The sequence below is a fragment of the Heloderma suspectum genome, chromosome 1 (assembly GCF_057233095.1).
Source record: "Heloderma suspectum isolate Gila_16-S chromosome 1, 16-S_ref, whole genome shotgun sequence".
In the NCBI taxonomy this organism is placed as follows: Eukaryota; Metazoa; Chordata; class Lepidosauria; order Squamata; family Helodermatidae; genus Heloderma; species Heloderma suspectum.
In genome coordinates this window covers 25,972,997-25,986,758 of record NC_139458.1, presented here as the reverse complement: position 1 = coordinate 25,986,758, position 13,762 = coordinate 25,972,997, and the positions used below count along the sequence as shown (strand labels likewise).

Here is a 13,762-nt window from a genome sequence, read left to right as displayed (position 1 = left end):
TGCTTGTCTCTTTTAACTGTTGGCTGCTCCTGGTGTTTTTATGGAAACCATTTGAGCTGTTGGGCACTGCTATAATTCTGTAGTTTGAAAACATTTACACTAAAGGTAATGCATAATAGTACATAGAAGAGGGATACCACTGCAGAGATACGACTGACATTTGAGGTGAAATTCAACTCAGTATGCAACTCAGAAACAATTTCAGTTGTTTCTAATTTTCTGTAGGTTGCTCTCGCGCCCAAGGATTAAATTGAGTTTGGCTTCAATTGCCTGTGATGTGAATTGAAAACTCACATTGGTTAACTTACATTCTATTCGTCTTCCTCAGTCTGTCCTGCATTTACCTATAGGCATGACACAAATATTGTGAGAGGGGCTCGTGTTTAGTCTCAGCCTGAAGACAATCTTAATCTTGTAGATCTCTGTGAACCCACTTTGACAGTTCTACAGAGCAACAGAAAAGATACTCTTAGTAGTTTAAAGGCTTCTGTGTGGCTGCTTCCCACACTCCTCCAGTAACATGTGTAATATGGAGACCACATTGGGAGGGTGTGCAGGGAGTATGACTTTGTGACTTCCCACACAGGCCTCCTCAGCCTGGGAACTGACTATTCTGTCATGGAGATCAACCACATCACACTGCTTTCACCATACCCCCTCCTGTGTGGTCTCCTTGTTGCATAAGCTATTGGAGGGGCATGGAAAGCAACCGTACAAAAATGGTAACCACAACTAACACAAGAACTAACAATCAAACCAGAAGCATTTTGAACTCAGCACACCACTGGTTGAATAGAGGCATTCCTGTACAGTATTTGGCTATTCAACTGATTCAGTGACCAGTACGTCAGTTGCCTCTTCCCCTGAGCATAAAGGGGATCGAGTTCATCAGTGAGGTTTCGGGGACACCATTGGTAAATCACCAGACTCCCTTGGGCCAAGGCATATCAGATTCTCTAGGACTGTCAATGCGAAGCAAGTGTGGGCCTCATTGGTGCTTGAATAGGAGACCACTGGGGTCCCTGTGTAAGCTGCTCTGAACTTTAAAAAAGGAAAAGGGGTGTAAGTATAATCAGCAGTAATAAATGGACAACTGTGAACCTTTGACAACAGAGCACAGATGGTTTGATCCACAGAACAATGTCTTGGTTGAGTAGAGTCTTGACAGGTGGGTCTTGAGCAAAGGCTATTTGGTTGCTGGTTAAAAAACTTGGTAGTCACCAGGCCAATGCTGTGCTGTGTTGCATGTTGGCTTTTGACTAAAAGAATTAGCAACTTTTCTGACTTCATCTGGACATCCTTAAAACCCATGTCTGCACTAACCTTTATTTTATTGTTGTTGTTGTTGTGAACGATTGCCTTTATTTTGATTTATTTTTCATTTCATTCCTTCCCCCTTCTAACCGTACCTTCTATCATTCCTCAGTATCAACCCATTTTATTCTCTTTCTTTTCTCCTTTTTCTGTCCTTTTCAGTTTCTACCCTTCAGATAAAAGTGTCTTCCTCCCCTTTCCACTGCCAGTCTCCTCCTCCTGACTACAGTAACTACAATGCTGCCACTTCCGCCGGTGCTATTGTTCCTCCTCCTCCTCCTTATGCCAAAGTTATTTCATCGGCATCTCCTCCTCTCCCTGAGCCTGCTAGCAAAGCCTCTTTCAGATCCACTCGTGAGCCCAGGGAGTCCCCTCTGCTTTGCCACCGACATCCTGCCTCCGAGTTCCTGCCATCTCTGGGCCCTTCCTTTCCTCCAGCCTGGCCAGGCCACCAGACTGTGACATGGAGCACCAAGCAAATCTCTTTATCACCTCCTCCTGCCCCTGCTTCCCATTATCCATTCACCCCTCATCAGCCTCTCAGACGTTCCTCTCTTTCATATTCTCCTCAGTCTTCCTCTCCTCCTGTGACCCTGACATCCCCTGTACAAAAGGGGCTGGTCGTGCAGCCCCATATTCCAGTAGTCCTTCCTGTGATTCCTGCCCAAAATGGCAGAATCCAAAGGCCTACAGATAGAGTGGTCCAAGATGCCTCAGCAAATGTACCTCAACTAGGTCTGAATGGCCACCGTGAAGAACATTTAGCCACACAAATTCCTCTAAGCTCCTCTAGGACCCAAGTAAAGAGAACAGACGAGTCCTTTTTCTCATACTTAGAACCTGTGTCTGTTTCACATCTACCCATCGTAACCGGCCCAGCTGGGTCCTATATGCAGGCCTTTTCTCAGCCCTCCCAACAATTGCCTCATTCTCCACACCAGCTCTATCCATCCATGTCACACTTCGTTTCATTACCTCCTCATTACGCTGCTGTGTCTGAGGTGAATTTGTCCAAGAGGACCCCTCCTTATATGACTTCATCAACCATTTCCCACTTGAGTAAGTACTTGATTTGAAAGAATTATAACTTAAAAACAAAACAAAAAAGCATAGCAAGTTGTGTTGGTCCATTAGGGAAAAAAATCAAAATCCATAGTTAGGCAATGGCTTTATCTTTCAGGCTGCAAGTTATAAAGCTCTATTTTTCTATCTGTCTTTCAGGAACACTGTTAAGTGCCTATAGTTAAATGTAGGGCTTAAGCTACAATTCAGAGAACTAGAAAACTGGTGTACTGTAGAGCCACAGAACTAATTTTGAGCCCTAAACCCTGTTCACACATTCACTGAGGCAGGCTCTGCTCCCAACCTACACATGTACCAGCCTGCCTCTGCTCTTATATCTGGAGAAGGGGGTGGGAGGGTTTGCAGGGGGAGGCCCACCCAGTTGTCCCACCATTTGGGGTCATACATTGGGAGGTAATGCTAGATAGTGCCTTCTCGGTGGTGGCATCCTGGCTTTGGAATGCCCTCCCCCAGGAGGTACACCTAACACCAACTTTAATGACATTTCAGCCCCAGGCTAAGCCACATCTGTTTGCCGAGGCATTTATAAGTGGTGAGTTACTGCTGCAACCACTCTTAATACTGGTTGTTTTAATTGGTTTTCTATGTGTTTATTGCATTTGATGGCTGTTGTTATTTTAACACTGTCATTACCTGCCCTAGTATTTTTATGAAGGGCGAATTTTAATAAATAAACAGATAAATAAAGTAAAATAAATGTTCACGGAATGGCTGAATAGAGCGCCTGTGGACTGGGGGCAGAACCTGTCATGGAGATGTCACCACATATACACACCCTCATGCATTTAGTTGAATGTGGTTTAGGGCAAGTAAACCAAAACAACATAAGATGCTGAGCTGTAAATGATGGCGTTTATGGTTCAAATCTTACTTACGCTATGAAGTCACTTAAGCAAGCCACCATCTGCAATATCTAACTAAATAATACTGACCTACCTTGCAAGATTGGTGTAGGGCTTAGCATTTCAAACACTAAAGCAATATATAAATGCTAAGTAGTGTGGTTGTTTATCTTGACACTACCAGCAGAGCTCTGGATTTGCATTTGTCAAATAGCCCTTCTTCTGCGTGGTCTCTTGTGACTCACACACATGGCTTATGCACCAGCGCAGAAGAGTCATTCGGAATATTCTAGAGCTGAGCTGAGCTTTAGGTGGGAATTCCACCCACCCCCTCTGTGCGTGCTCCAGGGCGTGGCTCACAGTCGGTGAGCAGCAGCGTTTGGAACATTCTCCGTGTTTCATGCGTCTTCTTTCCTTAAAGAAAGAAAGAACCTGTATTTTTACTTCATTTTGCCTGTCATTGTCATCCCCTTCGGGGGTGCACAGCCTCCAAGGCCTTCTTCAAGAAGCGTACCTGATGTGGCTGGAAGATACCACCAACAGACAGTCACTCCTTGTGCCTTCTCTGACTGGGTGAAGGACATTTGAGTCGTCTCCTGCATGCATTGCCAGACCTTTACAACAGCAGTCCCCAACCTTTTTGGGACCAGGGACCAGTCCATAGAAGACCATTTTTCCACAGAACGGGGGGGTGGGGGATGGGACCGGGCTGCAGTAGGGGTATGGGAACCCCCCTTACCTTGGGTCTGCGGGGGGGGCGATCCCTGCCCGGAATCCTCATCAGTCCGTCCCCTGCCCGGAATCCTCATCAGCCCTGGACTCGCCACGGAGCTGCCGGCCAGGGGAGGACTTCCAGCCGCTGGGACGCAAATGGCGTCCGCATAGCGGACACCATTTATGTCCCTGTTCTTTGCAGTAATAGGCTATTACTGCAAAGAACAGGGCCAGAGCCGGCCAGCAGCTCCACAGACCTGTCGCGGAGCAGAGCCAGCCAGGTCCAGCGAGGATTCCGGGGCGGGGAGGAGGGACAGATCGCCTCCCCCGCCCCCCGCGGACCCAAGGTTAGGGGGGGTTCCCACACCCCTACTGCGGCCTGGTCCCTAACAGGCCACGGACCGGTACCAGTCCACAGCCCGGGGGTTGGGGACCCCTGCTTTACAAGACAGGCCAGAAGTAACAGAATGGCTCGTCTTTGTGCCCTGTTGTGGGAGTAGGCCTACAGGCTGCAGATTTAGTGGCAAAGAACCGGCTGCTTCATACTGCCTCAGCTGTTTGCACAAAACCGGTGCCACTAATTTCCCTACTATTCACCTCAGTTCCACCCTATATGGAGGGAGCCATGGCACAGTTCCCCCTGCACAAGCCACGCTGCAAGCAGAACCAGAGTCGACCGAACCTCATGGCCTGCCCCCGTTGTTGGCACTCCAACCCAATCCTGAAGCATCAGGATTGATCATCTGGGCTGATGGGGCTAAACCAGCAAAGGCCCGTAATAGGCACCCAACAGCAACAGGGCTAGGACCAAAATCTAAAAATAAGAAGGCCCGTAGGATCAAATTCGATGGCGAATCATCAGCTTCTCCATTATCAGCTTCCTTGTCTTCACAGCCAGAGTTATCACCTGTAGTGCTGCCACCTTGGCCGAGGTCCCATTTTGGAGAAATTTCAACCTGGTCGTCACGCATCCAATGAGATCCAATGCATCGGATCAGTATCAGAAGATGAAAACAAGGGAAATTCCCCACCGCAATTGGTCCGTTGTCACACCGCGCCATCACTTCTTCACACAGACACCTCTTCTGATCCTCTTAGTACTGAGAAGTCTCACCAACATCAGCTGTTTCCTTGAGCTTTCTGCACCACCGTCACAACCTCCTATTTGATTATCATTGTTGTTCCTACTACTCCTGATCTCCCCCACTCTACTGCTATGATGACAGGTCACCTTCATGTTGGCACCAACCCCAGTGACATCAGCCAGAGACCTGTGACCTTTCCCTGGAGTGTGACTTCCTCCTCTCTCTCAAAGCCAGAGGGTGGCACTCTCTTCACTCCATATATGCTTGGCTGCAATTTTTGCTAATCACGCCAGCACTGAGGGCCTCTTTCTCTACTCACACCTGGATGTCAAGCGCTTCCTCAAGGGACTGGCCAACATCTACCCACCCGCCACAGCACCTGTTCCAGCATGGAGCCTGTCAGTCTTTCTTACTCAGCTAACGGCCAAGCCCTTCGAACTGATGCCTGCAGCTGACTTTCACCTACTCAATATGAAAGTAGCCTTTCTCACTGCCATCACCTCAGTGCGTAGAGCAGGCGAGTTCTGCGCACTCTGGCATTAATCTTCCACAGGGATAAAGGGGTCCTGCAACCAGACATTTCCTCTCTCCCAAAAGTGGTCTCACAATTTTACTTGTCTCAGGACATAGTTTTGCCAGTGTTTCTCCCTCACCCTACCTCCCCGTTGGAGGTTAAGCTTTACTTGCTTGATGTTCGGAGAGCCCTCTCCCTCTACTTGCAATGCACAACATTCTTCAGGGCCTCCTCTCATTTTTTCATATGCTACTCTGGTCCAAGAAAAAGGCACCCTGAGCTTTTTTACATGAGGCTTTTAACCCACTACTTTACTCAGGCTTCTGTTTCCAGATTCTTTGTGGGATTAAGATCAGATCCTCTACACATGTTTTTTTTTTCCAGGTTTTTTCCTTCTCTGCCTTCTTTATGTTCCATTATGTAACCTCTAGGTGGTGCTGTGATAAAGTGAAATTGCACAACTACACTAGAGTTCCATTCTGCCATTCCCGGATATTCCAGACTTCCCTTGATTTAAAAAACCCCAAAGAATGCGAAAATGGTTTCAAAGAATGGGAGAGCCTCTGCAGGATGACATCATTGTGTAAAACACCCGTAAACTACCGTTTTGGAGGAATCAAGAGCGCACAAGAAATGCCTCATGTAGAAAGGCTCCCTGTGTCTTCACAGCATTGTGCTAAGTGACATACCAACTCACTCGTCTCCCAGCTCTCCAAGATATCCACAGCCATTCAGCTAGGGCTATGGTATTGTCTGGAGTTTTTCTCCAGGTTGTCCTGCTTCAACAGCTGTGCAGCATAGCAATCTGGGCTCAGCCATCCACTTTCATCACTCACTCACCTGGTCGCCAGAGCTCATGCAGATGCAGCCTTTGGCCGAGCGGTTCTCTTTACAGTTTTGGCATGACATCTCCCTCCTTCTGGTGAGTGTTTCGCTTATCATTCACCACTGTGTGTGAACCACAGAGACCACAAAGAAGAAGGGCAGGTTGCTTACCTGTAATTGTAGTTTTTCAAGGGGTCATCCGTGAACTCATACAACCCACCCTCCTCCTCACTTCTTAATTTGTCCCTCTGCTGTGGCAGACCAGGAAAAGGTCTGGGAGACAGGAGCCACACCCTGGAGTGTGCACAGGGAGGGTGGTCAAGACTCTGGCCTAAAGCTCTGCTCAGCTCTAGAATGTTCTGAATGACTGGTCTGTGCAGGTGCATAACTCATGGGTGTGAGTTCACAGACAACCACTCAAAGAACTACAGTTCCATGTAAGTAACCTCTTCATCTCAGGTCACAGAGAACCATGACCGAAATAAGGGGGTCAGGGCAGTTGGTCATATAGAGCGGGAAGGGAAGTCTGCTTTTGGGGGGGAGGGGGCAGAGCACAACTGAAATAGCTTTCTCCAGTTCGAGGGTGGCCATGTGTTCTCTTTTACAGAGGATATTCCTCTGTTTGAAGCGCTGCCATGGGAAGTCCTCTATTTGAAGGCATCCTCTGTTTCAAGGTCTGCCCAGTCCAATTCCACTTAAAAAATAAAGAACCGTAAGAACTGTTGTCCATCAACAGTTAGCCCCTGAACAGCAGGCTGAACAGACAGGAACACAGGTCCCATAGTCACAGGCTTCCACACCATGGTGAGATGTACTGTATTTCTATTTAAATTATAATAATTATTTCTAAATTTGTATCTACACATATAAATTAGCATACGCACATTGCTGTCCTCCTTTGTCCTCTTTTTGGTGATTCATAAACGGCCACCCTGCATGTGGCCAAACTCTGAGCTTTAGTGTAATGTTTTCTTAAATAAGGTCAGAAAATACATGCCAGAAAAGACAACCAAATGGTGGCTACGCAGACAGTGGCCTAAGAAACTAAATTCAAAGGGCAGTATCCTATACTGGCAGTGTGCTTCCGCTGGTTCTCTTGTGTAAGCGGAACCGACCCCTTGGGCAACAGGAACGAGTGGGTCCAAAAAACGATCTTGGAAATTAGCATCAGTGCTCATTTCCAGAACAGAGCACGTCAGTGGAACTCCATTCTGGAAATGAGTGTTGACGCTTGGAAATGAGTGTCGACGCTTGTTTCTGGATATTTCTGAAACCATTGCACTAGAGGTTGGATATTGCCCGAAGGGAGAAATTGGGAGTTTTCACTTGGAGGGATCTGTAGTCTGTTAAGCGTAGATCTGTATTACCTTTTATTGCAGGCTTGGATGGAAAAGGAAAGAGTATACTTTATCGATTGGAAGATAACCACAAATTAGGAGGAATTTCAAACACTTTGGCAGATTAGAGTTCGAGGTGATTTAACTGTCAAAAGAAAGGAAGCTGTAGACAGGAAGAAATTAATCTGATCATATGAGAAGAAATTCGCTTAGGGAAAAATGCACACATGCAGAATGGAGAATCGTAGATTAAGTAGAGGAGCTGCTGAAAGTAACATTTATGTTATTATAGATCGCAAGCTTGAACAAGCCAGTGCTTGCAAGGAAAAAAAAGACACCGCTACTATATATATATATATATATATATATATATATATATAGCATTTTTTCTCTCCCACCCCTTCCACAACTGCTCATGTTTGCTCAGAATCTTGAGGTATGGTAACAGCATGGTTTTCACAACCAGGAAGTAATATTTCAACAATAGCATTCATTATATCTCAGCTAAATCATTGTCTTCATTTCTGATTATTATATTTTAAAGAAAATGATGGGGGTGGAGGAATGGAGCAAAGTTCAGAGAAAAGTACTAAAAAAGACAATTATGATTTCACTTATAAGATATTTAAAGAGATGTTGAAGGAACTGGGATAGTGTTCCAAATCAGGAATATTCAACCTCAAGAAAAGATGGAGGTTGTGGGCAACAGGGTGGCATCAAATATTGGAAAATAAATATTCGTTCATGATACAATATAAAAGACGACTATAAAGGACATGTAGAAAGGTTTTCATATCATTTGCCATTAAGAAAAATAGGGAAAGGGATGTATTTAAACTGGAGGAGGTGGAATGTAACCTTGCAAATACATCTGCCAAAGCTGCTATTGTCAACATTTTTACTAGCTTGCCTGGCTACGCTTACCTATGTTAGTGATTTGTAGCCTAAAAGACCCAACTTTTTAAAAGTGCCCCACACCTGGTCACTTGGAAGCAATTCCGACCTGCCCCAGGTGACCAAGCGAGAGGCTATTACAAACTTGGAATAATGTAGATTTAAGAGGGATATGAGGACATTTTTTTGCACATATATTAGAATCCTGTTGGATCTGACCAAAGGTTTGTCTAATCCAGCGACCTCTTTCCCACAGTGGCCAACCAAATACCATTTAGTTGTGCCTGTCATGAAATGCAGAGGCCCCAAGTGTACAAATGATTGGGCAAGAAATCAGGTTCAGTTGGCTAAAAAATGTATGAAATCTACTTTATTGGAGTGATTTAGAAGGACTTGTGTGGACACATCTTTCAGTGATTTAAGTCTAGATAACTTATCCAATGTAAGGGATTGTACACTTGAGGTAACATTTCCCCAACCATGTGCCTCTGGATGTGTTGGACTACAACTCGTATCACTCACAGCCAGCGTGGCCAACACATCTGGAGGACACCATGTTGGGGAGGACTGGCCTGGCAATTTTCATGCATGAGCAATATTCCAGAAATTTTAGAATGGGCATACTTCATGTAGGATAGTTCAGATAAATATGGCAACTAGGTGAGAGGCCATGACTCTTGGATGGATCAAGATGGAGGCTAGGAGAGACGTGTTTCAGGTATGGTGTTCCAAATGTGTAATTATTATAATTAAAGATGTGATGTGATTGAACAAGTCATTTTTTTTCGTCACCTGTGCAGTGGGATCCTTGTGATTCTCCTTTGTCTGAAGGACTAATGCATAATTGGTGCTGTGACAGCTGTGCTTCCTGCACACACAATGTTTGCATCGTGTCCCATATGTAGTGTGTCCCATCAGATCCCTTAAGTTTTGAAATGGGTCTTTCTACAGCCCTGTATTAGAATTGCCTATGAACCTCGTGTGGCACAGAGTGGTAGGCGGCAGTATTGCAACCGAAACTCTCTCTACGACCTGAGTTAGATCCCAGTGGAAGCTGGCTCTCAGGTAGCCAGCTCAGGTCGACTCAGCCTTCCATCCTTCTGAGGTCGGTAAAATGAGTACCCAGCTTGCTGGGGGAAAGGTAGTCACGACTGGGGAAGGCAATGGCAAACCACCCCGCTATGGTCTGCCATGAAAACGCCAGCGCAAGTGGCGTCCCTCCAGGGGTCAGTAATGACCCGGTGCTTGCATAGGAGGAAACTTTCTTTTCTATTAGAATTGCCTACATATGACCTGACATTCTGATCAGGGCATGTTTAGCCTTGAGACGAGAAGACTGAGGGGAGATAGGATAGCGCTCTTCAAGTACTTGAGAGGTTGTCACAGAGAGGAAGGCCAGGATCTCTTCTCGATCATCCCAGAGTGCAGGACACGGAATAATGGGCTCAAGTGACAGGAAGCCAGATTCCGGCTGAACATCAGGAAAAACGTCCTGACTGTTAGAGCAATACGACAATGGAACCGATTACCTAGGGAGGTAGTGCGCTCTCCCACACTGGAGATAGGGATGGGCGGATTCCCAACCTTTTGGTCCTCTGGGAATCTGCCCACATGGGGAGGCGATCCGTTCCTCCCCCCGGAATCCTTGTGAGCTGGCTCTACTCCGTGGCAATTCCGCTGCCATTGCCATGCCTTATCACTGAGGAATGACTCCGGACGCAAATGGCATAGTGGATGCCACTTGCAGCCGTAAAGCTCTTAGATTAACCTAAATGCAGCCGTCAGTGGCTGCGATTAGGTTAAACTAAGGGCTTTACGGCCGCAAGTGGCGTCCCCTACACCATTTGCATCTGTGTTTTTCCCTGCGAGCCCATGAGAGAACAAGATCCCCCTTTGAGGGCTACTTAGCAAGCCACAAAATGAGAAATTTGCTGAGCATCCCAAAAAGGGGGATTAAGAGCTGAGTAAGGAAGGAGGAATCACAACCCGACTTGCAGGCTCAATTGCAGCCTTCCCCTTCCCCAGCAGAGCCCAAAGCGACGGAAGCATCCCAAGGCCAAAAATTAGGGAAAGAGATGCTGGCTGGTGGTGGCAGTGGGAGGTGTATTGTTGGCTTACTCAAGGCCCAGATTATTTCTCAAGGGGTCTAATGGGATGGCAGTGTACTGTTGATGTGTTCAGCATGTATTGTTCATCTGGCAGTCTGTGAGCACCCTAGATGTGATTTCTCTGCTGGCCGTTGTTTTGCCTACTTGCCACTGGCACAGGCATTCATTAGCGGGGGAACCGGAGCAAGAAAATACCTTGTGATTCCTGAATTATTCTTCTTCATGTTTCCAGGCCCCGTCCTTCCACCAGGTCACCCCTCTGCTGCTGCTGGAATACCCACTTCGTCCGGCGGACCGCCCCCTCCACCGCCCCCACCACCCCCGCCTACAGGAACTGCGCCCCCTCCGCCTCCCCCGCTGCCAGCAGGGGGTGGAGGAAGTAGCACCGACGACGGATCAGTGTCAGGACTAGCGGCAGCTCTGGCTGGTGCCAAACTAAGGAGAGTACAACGGGTAAGGGTGCTTGTTGCGGCACAGCAGTTAGGCGCTCAAGCTGGGACCTAGAAATCCTGGTTTTCAAATCTCAGGTCTGCCATTAATTTCTTCGGATGAGTGTAGGCAAGTCTCTGGCTGCCATCAACTCACGTGCAGCACCTGCAAGTTTTGTGCCTGTGGGTCATATCCTATTGTGCCTATGTGCTTTGCAGAGGGACCGCTTGCCCAGCGAGGCTTTCATGCGTCTAAAATAACCGGGAAAAAGCAGAAGCACTCATTTCCTGAACGAGGCATGTCAGTGGAGTTCACAGAAGGAAACGAGCATTTCCACTTGTTTCCAGGGTTATTTTTTGAAGCGTGAAACGCCTGTTGTGCAAATGGTCACTCCTGTGAGCTCAATAGAAACAGTGGAGCCAGAGTGGCCCTGTTGGATGCTGCCCATTTTTAAACACAGGAACTCAGGACAATAAATAAGTGTGTGTCACATTTACACTGTAGATTGTAGCTGTAACATGGAAGTAAGCTGAGCTGAAGTAAGCTGAGCTTACCTCAGCAGGGCTGACATTCACATAGACCTGTTTCACACGGTGGGTTGTCAGCCTTGTTTGTTTCAGGGTGGATTGTCATGATGTCCGAACCAATCATGGTTTCCTCAGCATGGTTTGTTAACCACACACAAGCCACCCTGACAACCCATGGCTTGTTGCTGTGTTGTTCAGGGTGGCTTGTATCTAGAGCGGCTCCTCGTGACATGCGAACCTGTCCTGATGGCTTGTCCGTAGCTTATCGGAAAGGGCTACAGAGCTGCCTGGCAAGAGCAGTGAAAACACTGGGTTCCCCTTGCGGTCTCACTAACACTATCCCCATTACATCCTAAAATGGTACTACTCAGTCTACTCCTCCACTTCATCACCTCCCTAGATAGCAGCTCCTTTTTTTCCACCTTCAGGAAGATTTGCGTAAATTTAATATTGTTTTCACCTTTGGGAGATTTGAGCACATTTAGCGTTATATTTTCCTCACCTTCGGGGAGATTTGCACAAATTTCATGTTCTTTGTGCATATTTAGCATTATTTTCCCCCCCTGGAGAGATTTGTGCAAATTTGCTGCAATGCAATCATTATTTGTGCAAATCTGGCTGAAAGATTCTTTAAAATGTTAAATTTGCACAACTCTCCTCGAAGGTGAAAAAAAATGACATTAAATATGCGCAATCTCCGCAGAAGTGAAAAAAACTGCAAAATAAATTCTACTCCGCTAATGAGCGCATACTCCACCAACGAGCAGTTGTGCTCCTTGGCGAGTAGGCTGATGTGGTTGTGCTGCAAAGGCCCATGGGATACATGCCAGGAGCAGACGGGAGGAGTAAGGGGGAAACAAAGCAGAGCACCTGATTGTCCGCCAGGAGTAACGTGGGTGAGTGAGCGAACAACCAACCCATCATAACTTATTTTCAGTATGGCTTCTCATGATGTCCAAACTGGCCCAATATATGTTTAGAATTTAGGTGCTGGCTTTATTGGGGTGGATCCAAATCTGGTCATGCTTACCCAGTGAAATCCATGGGACATCTTAGTCATGACTAACTTAAGTAAGTCTCAGTGATTTCAGTGGGGCTACTGTAAGTATGACTAAATCCAGATCCAGCCCAGTGAGTTCAACTGTCAGTCTCTGCAAAATGGACATACATTGCATTATTTCATTGCCAACACACACAAGCACACATACAATGCAGCCAACACTAACCAACAAAATCAATCCATCAGATGTTAGCAGCATCCCATCAAAGTTCTGCTCCAGCAGTCAAATAGTAAAGCAATATCAAAAAAATCCACCAGGAGTCTCATCTTGTGTTTCAGCCATTGTCTTCTTGGAAGTGTCCATTGCCCTTAATCCTTTAGATTTTATGCCCCCTTTCTCTGCTCAGCAGCGAAATCTGATTCTCAGTGTGCAGGAGATCTAAAGTGCTAACTTCTGTCTTAAAAGCCAGAGGATGTGTCAGGAGGTTCTAGTCCCAGTGGGGCTTCCAAGAGCGATGCCAATCGAACAAGTAGTGGAGGAGGAGGACTAATGGAAGAAATGAATAAACTACTGGCAAAAAGGTTGGTGGTTTTGACTTCTGCCTACAGGAATTGAGAGGTTGAATAGTTTGCCTTCTCTGTGAGAGGCACTGCCTGTGCCTGTCTTCCCCAACAGTTTCAAGAAGCCTAGAGAGGAGGGAGGGACAGGGTTTGGCACACTGTGGGCCTGCTTCAGTCCAGGGGACTCCAGCGGCTAACCGCTCCTGTAACAAGATCAGAGTGGTTGTCCTGGGAGGCTTTCGAAGCAAGGATCGTTTTCTCCCTACCGTTTTCAAGATATGAATGTCAGTGTTGACTCAAGAAAAATAACCACGGTTGCTGCTTTGCTATATGGTTTATTTGCTGTCTGGTGTGGGTTTTCCGGCTGAACATCAGGAAAAACTTCCTGACTGTTAGAGCAATACGACAATGGAACCAATTGCCTAGGGTGGTGGTGGGCTCTCTCACACTGGAGGCCTTCAAGACGAGGCTGGGCAGCCATCTGTCAGGCTTTTCTGACTTGGATTCCTGCATTGAGCAGGGGGTTGGA

The 13,762-nt window shown here is 46.7% G+C and overlaps 1 protein-coding gene across 7 annotated transcripts in view; it reads left to right on the top strand.

The window, feature by feature from the left end:
• EVL (Enah/Vasp-like) overlaps positions 1-13,762 on the top strand; it is a 241,172-nt gene that overhangs the window by 213,640 nt on the left and 13,770 nt on the right. For 6 of the 7 annotated variants that reach the window (XM_084838859.1, XM_084838889.1, XM_084838839.1 and 3 more), the window contains exons 6-7: positions 10,949-11,169; positions 13,139-13,254. In XM_084838859.1, coding sequence (XP_084694985.1) covers positions 10,949-11,169; positions 13,139-13,254 — 337 coding nt within the window. Of the gene's footprint in view, positions 1-1,476; positions 2,374-10,948; positions 11,170-13,138; positions 13,255-13,762 lie in introns of all 7 variants that reach the window. The other variant, XM_084838898.1, reaches the window with a different exon arrangement.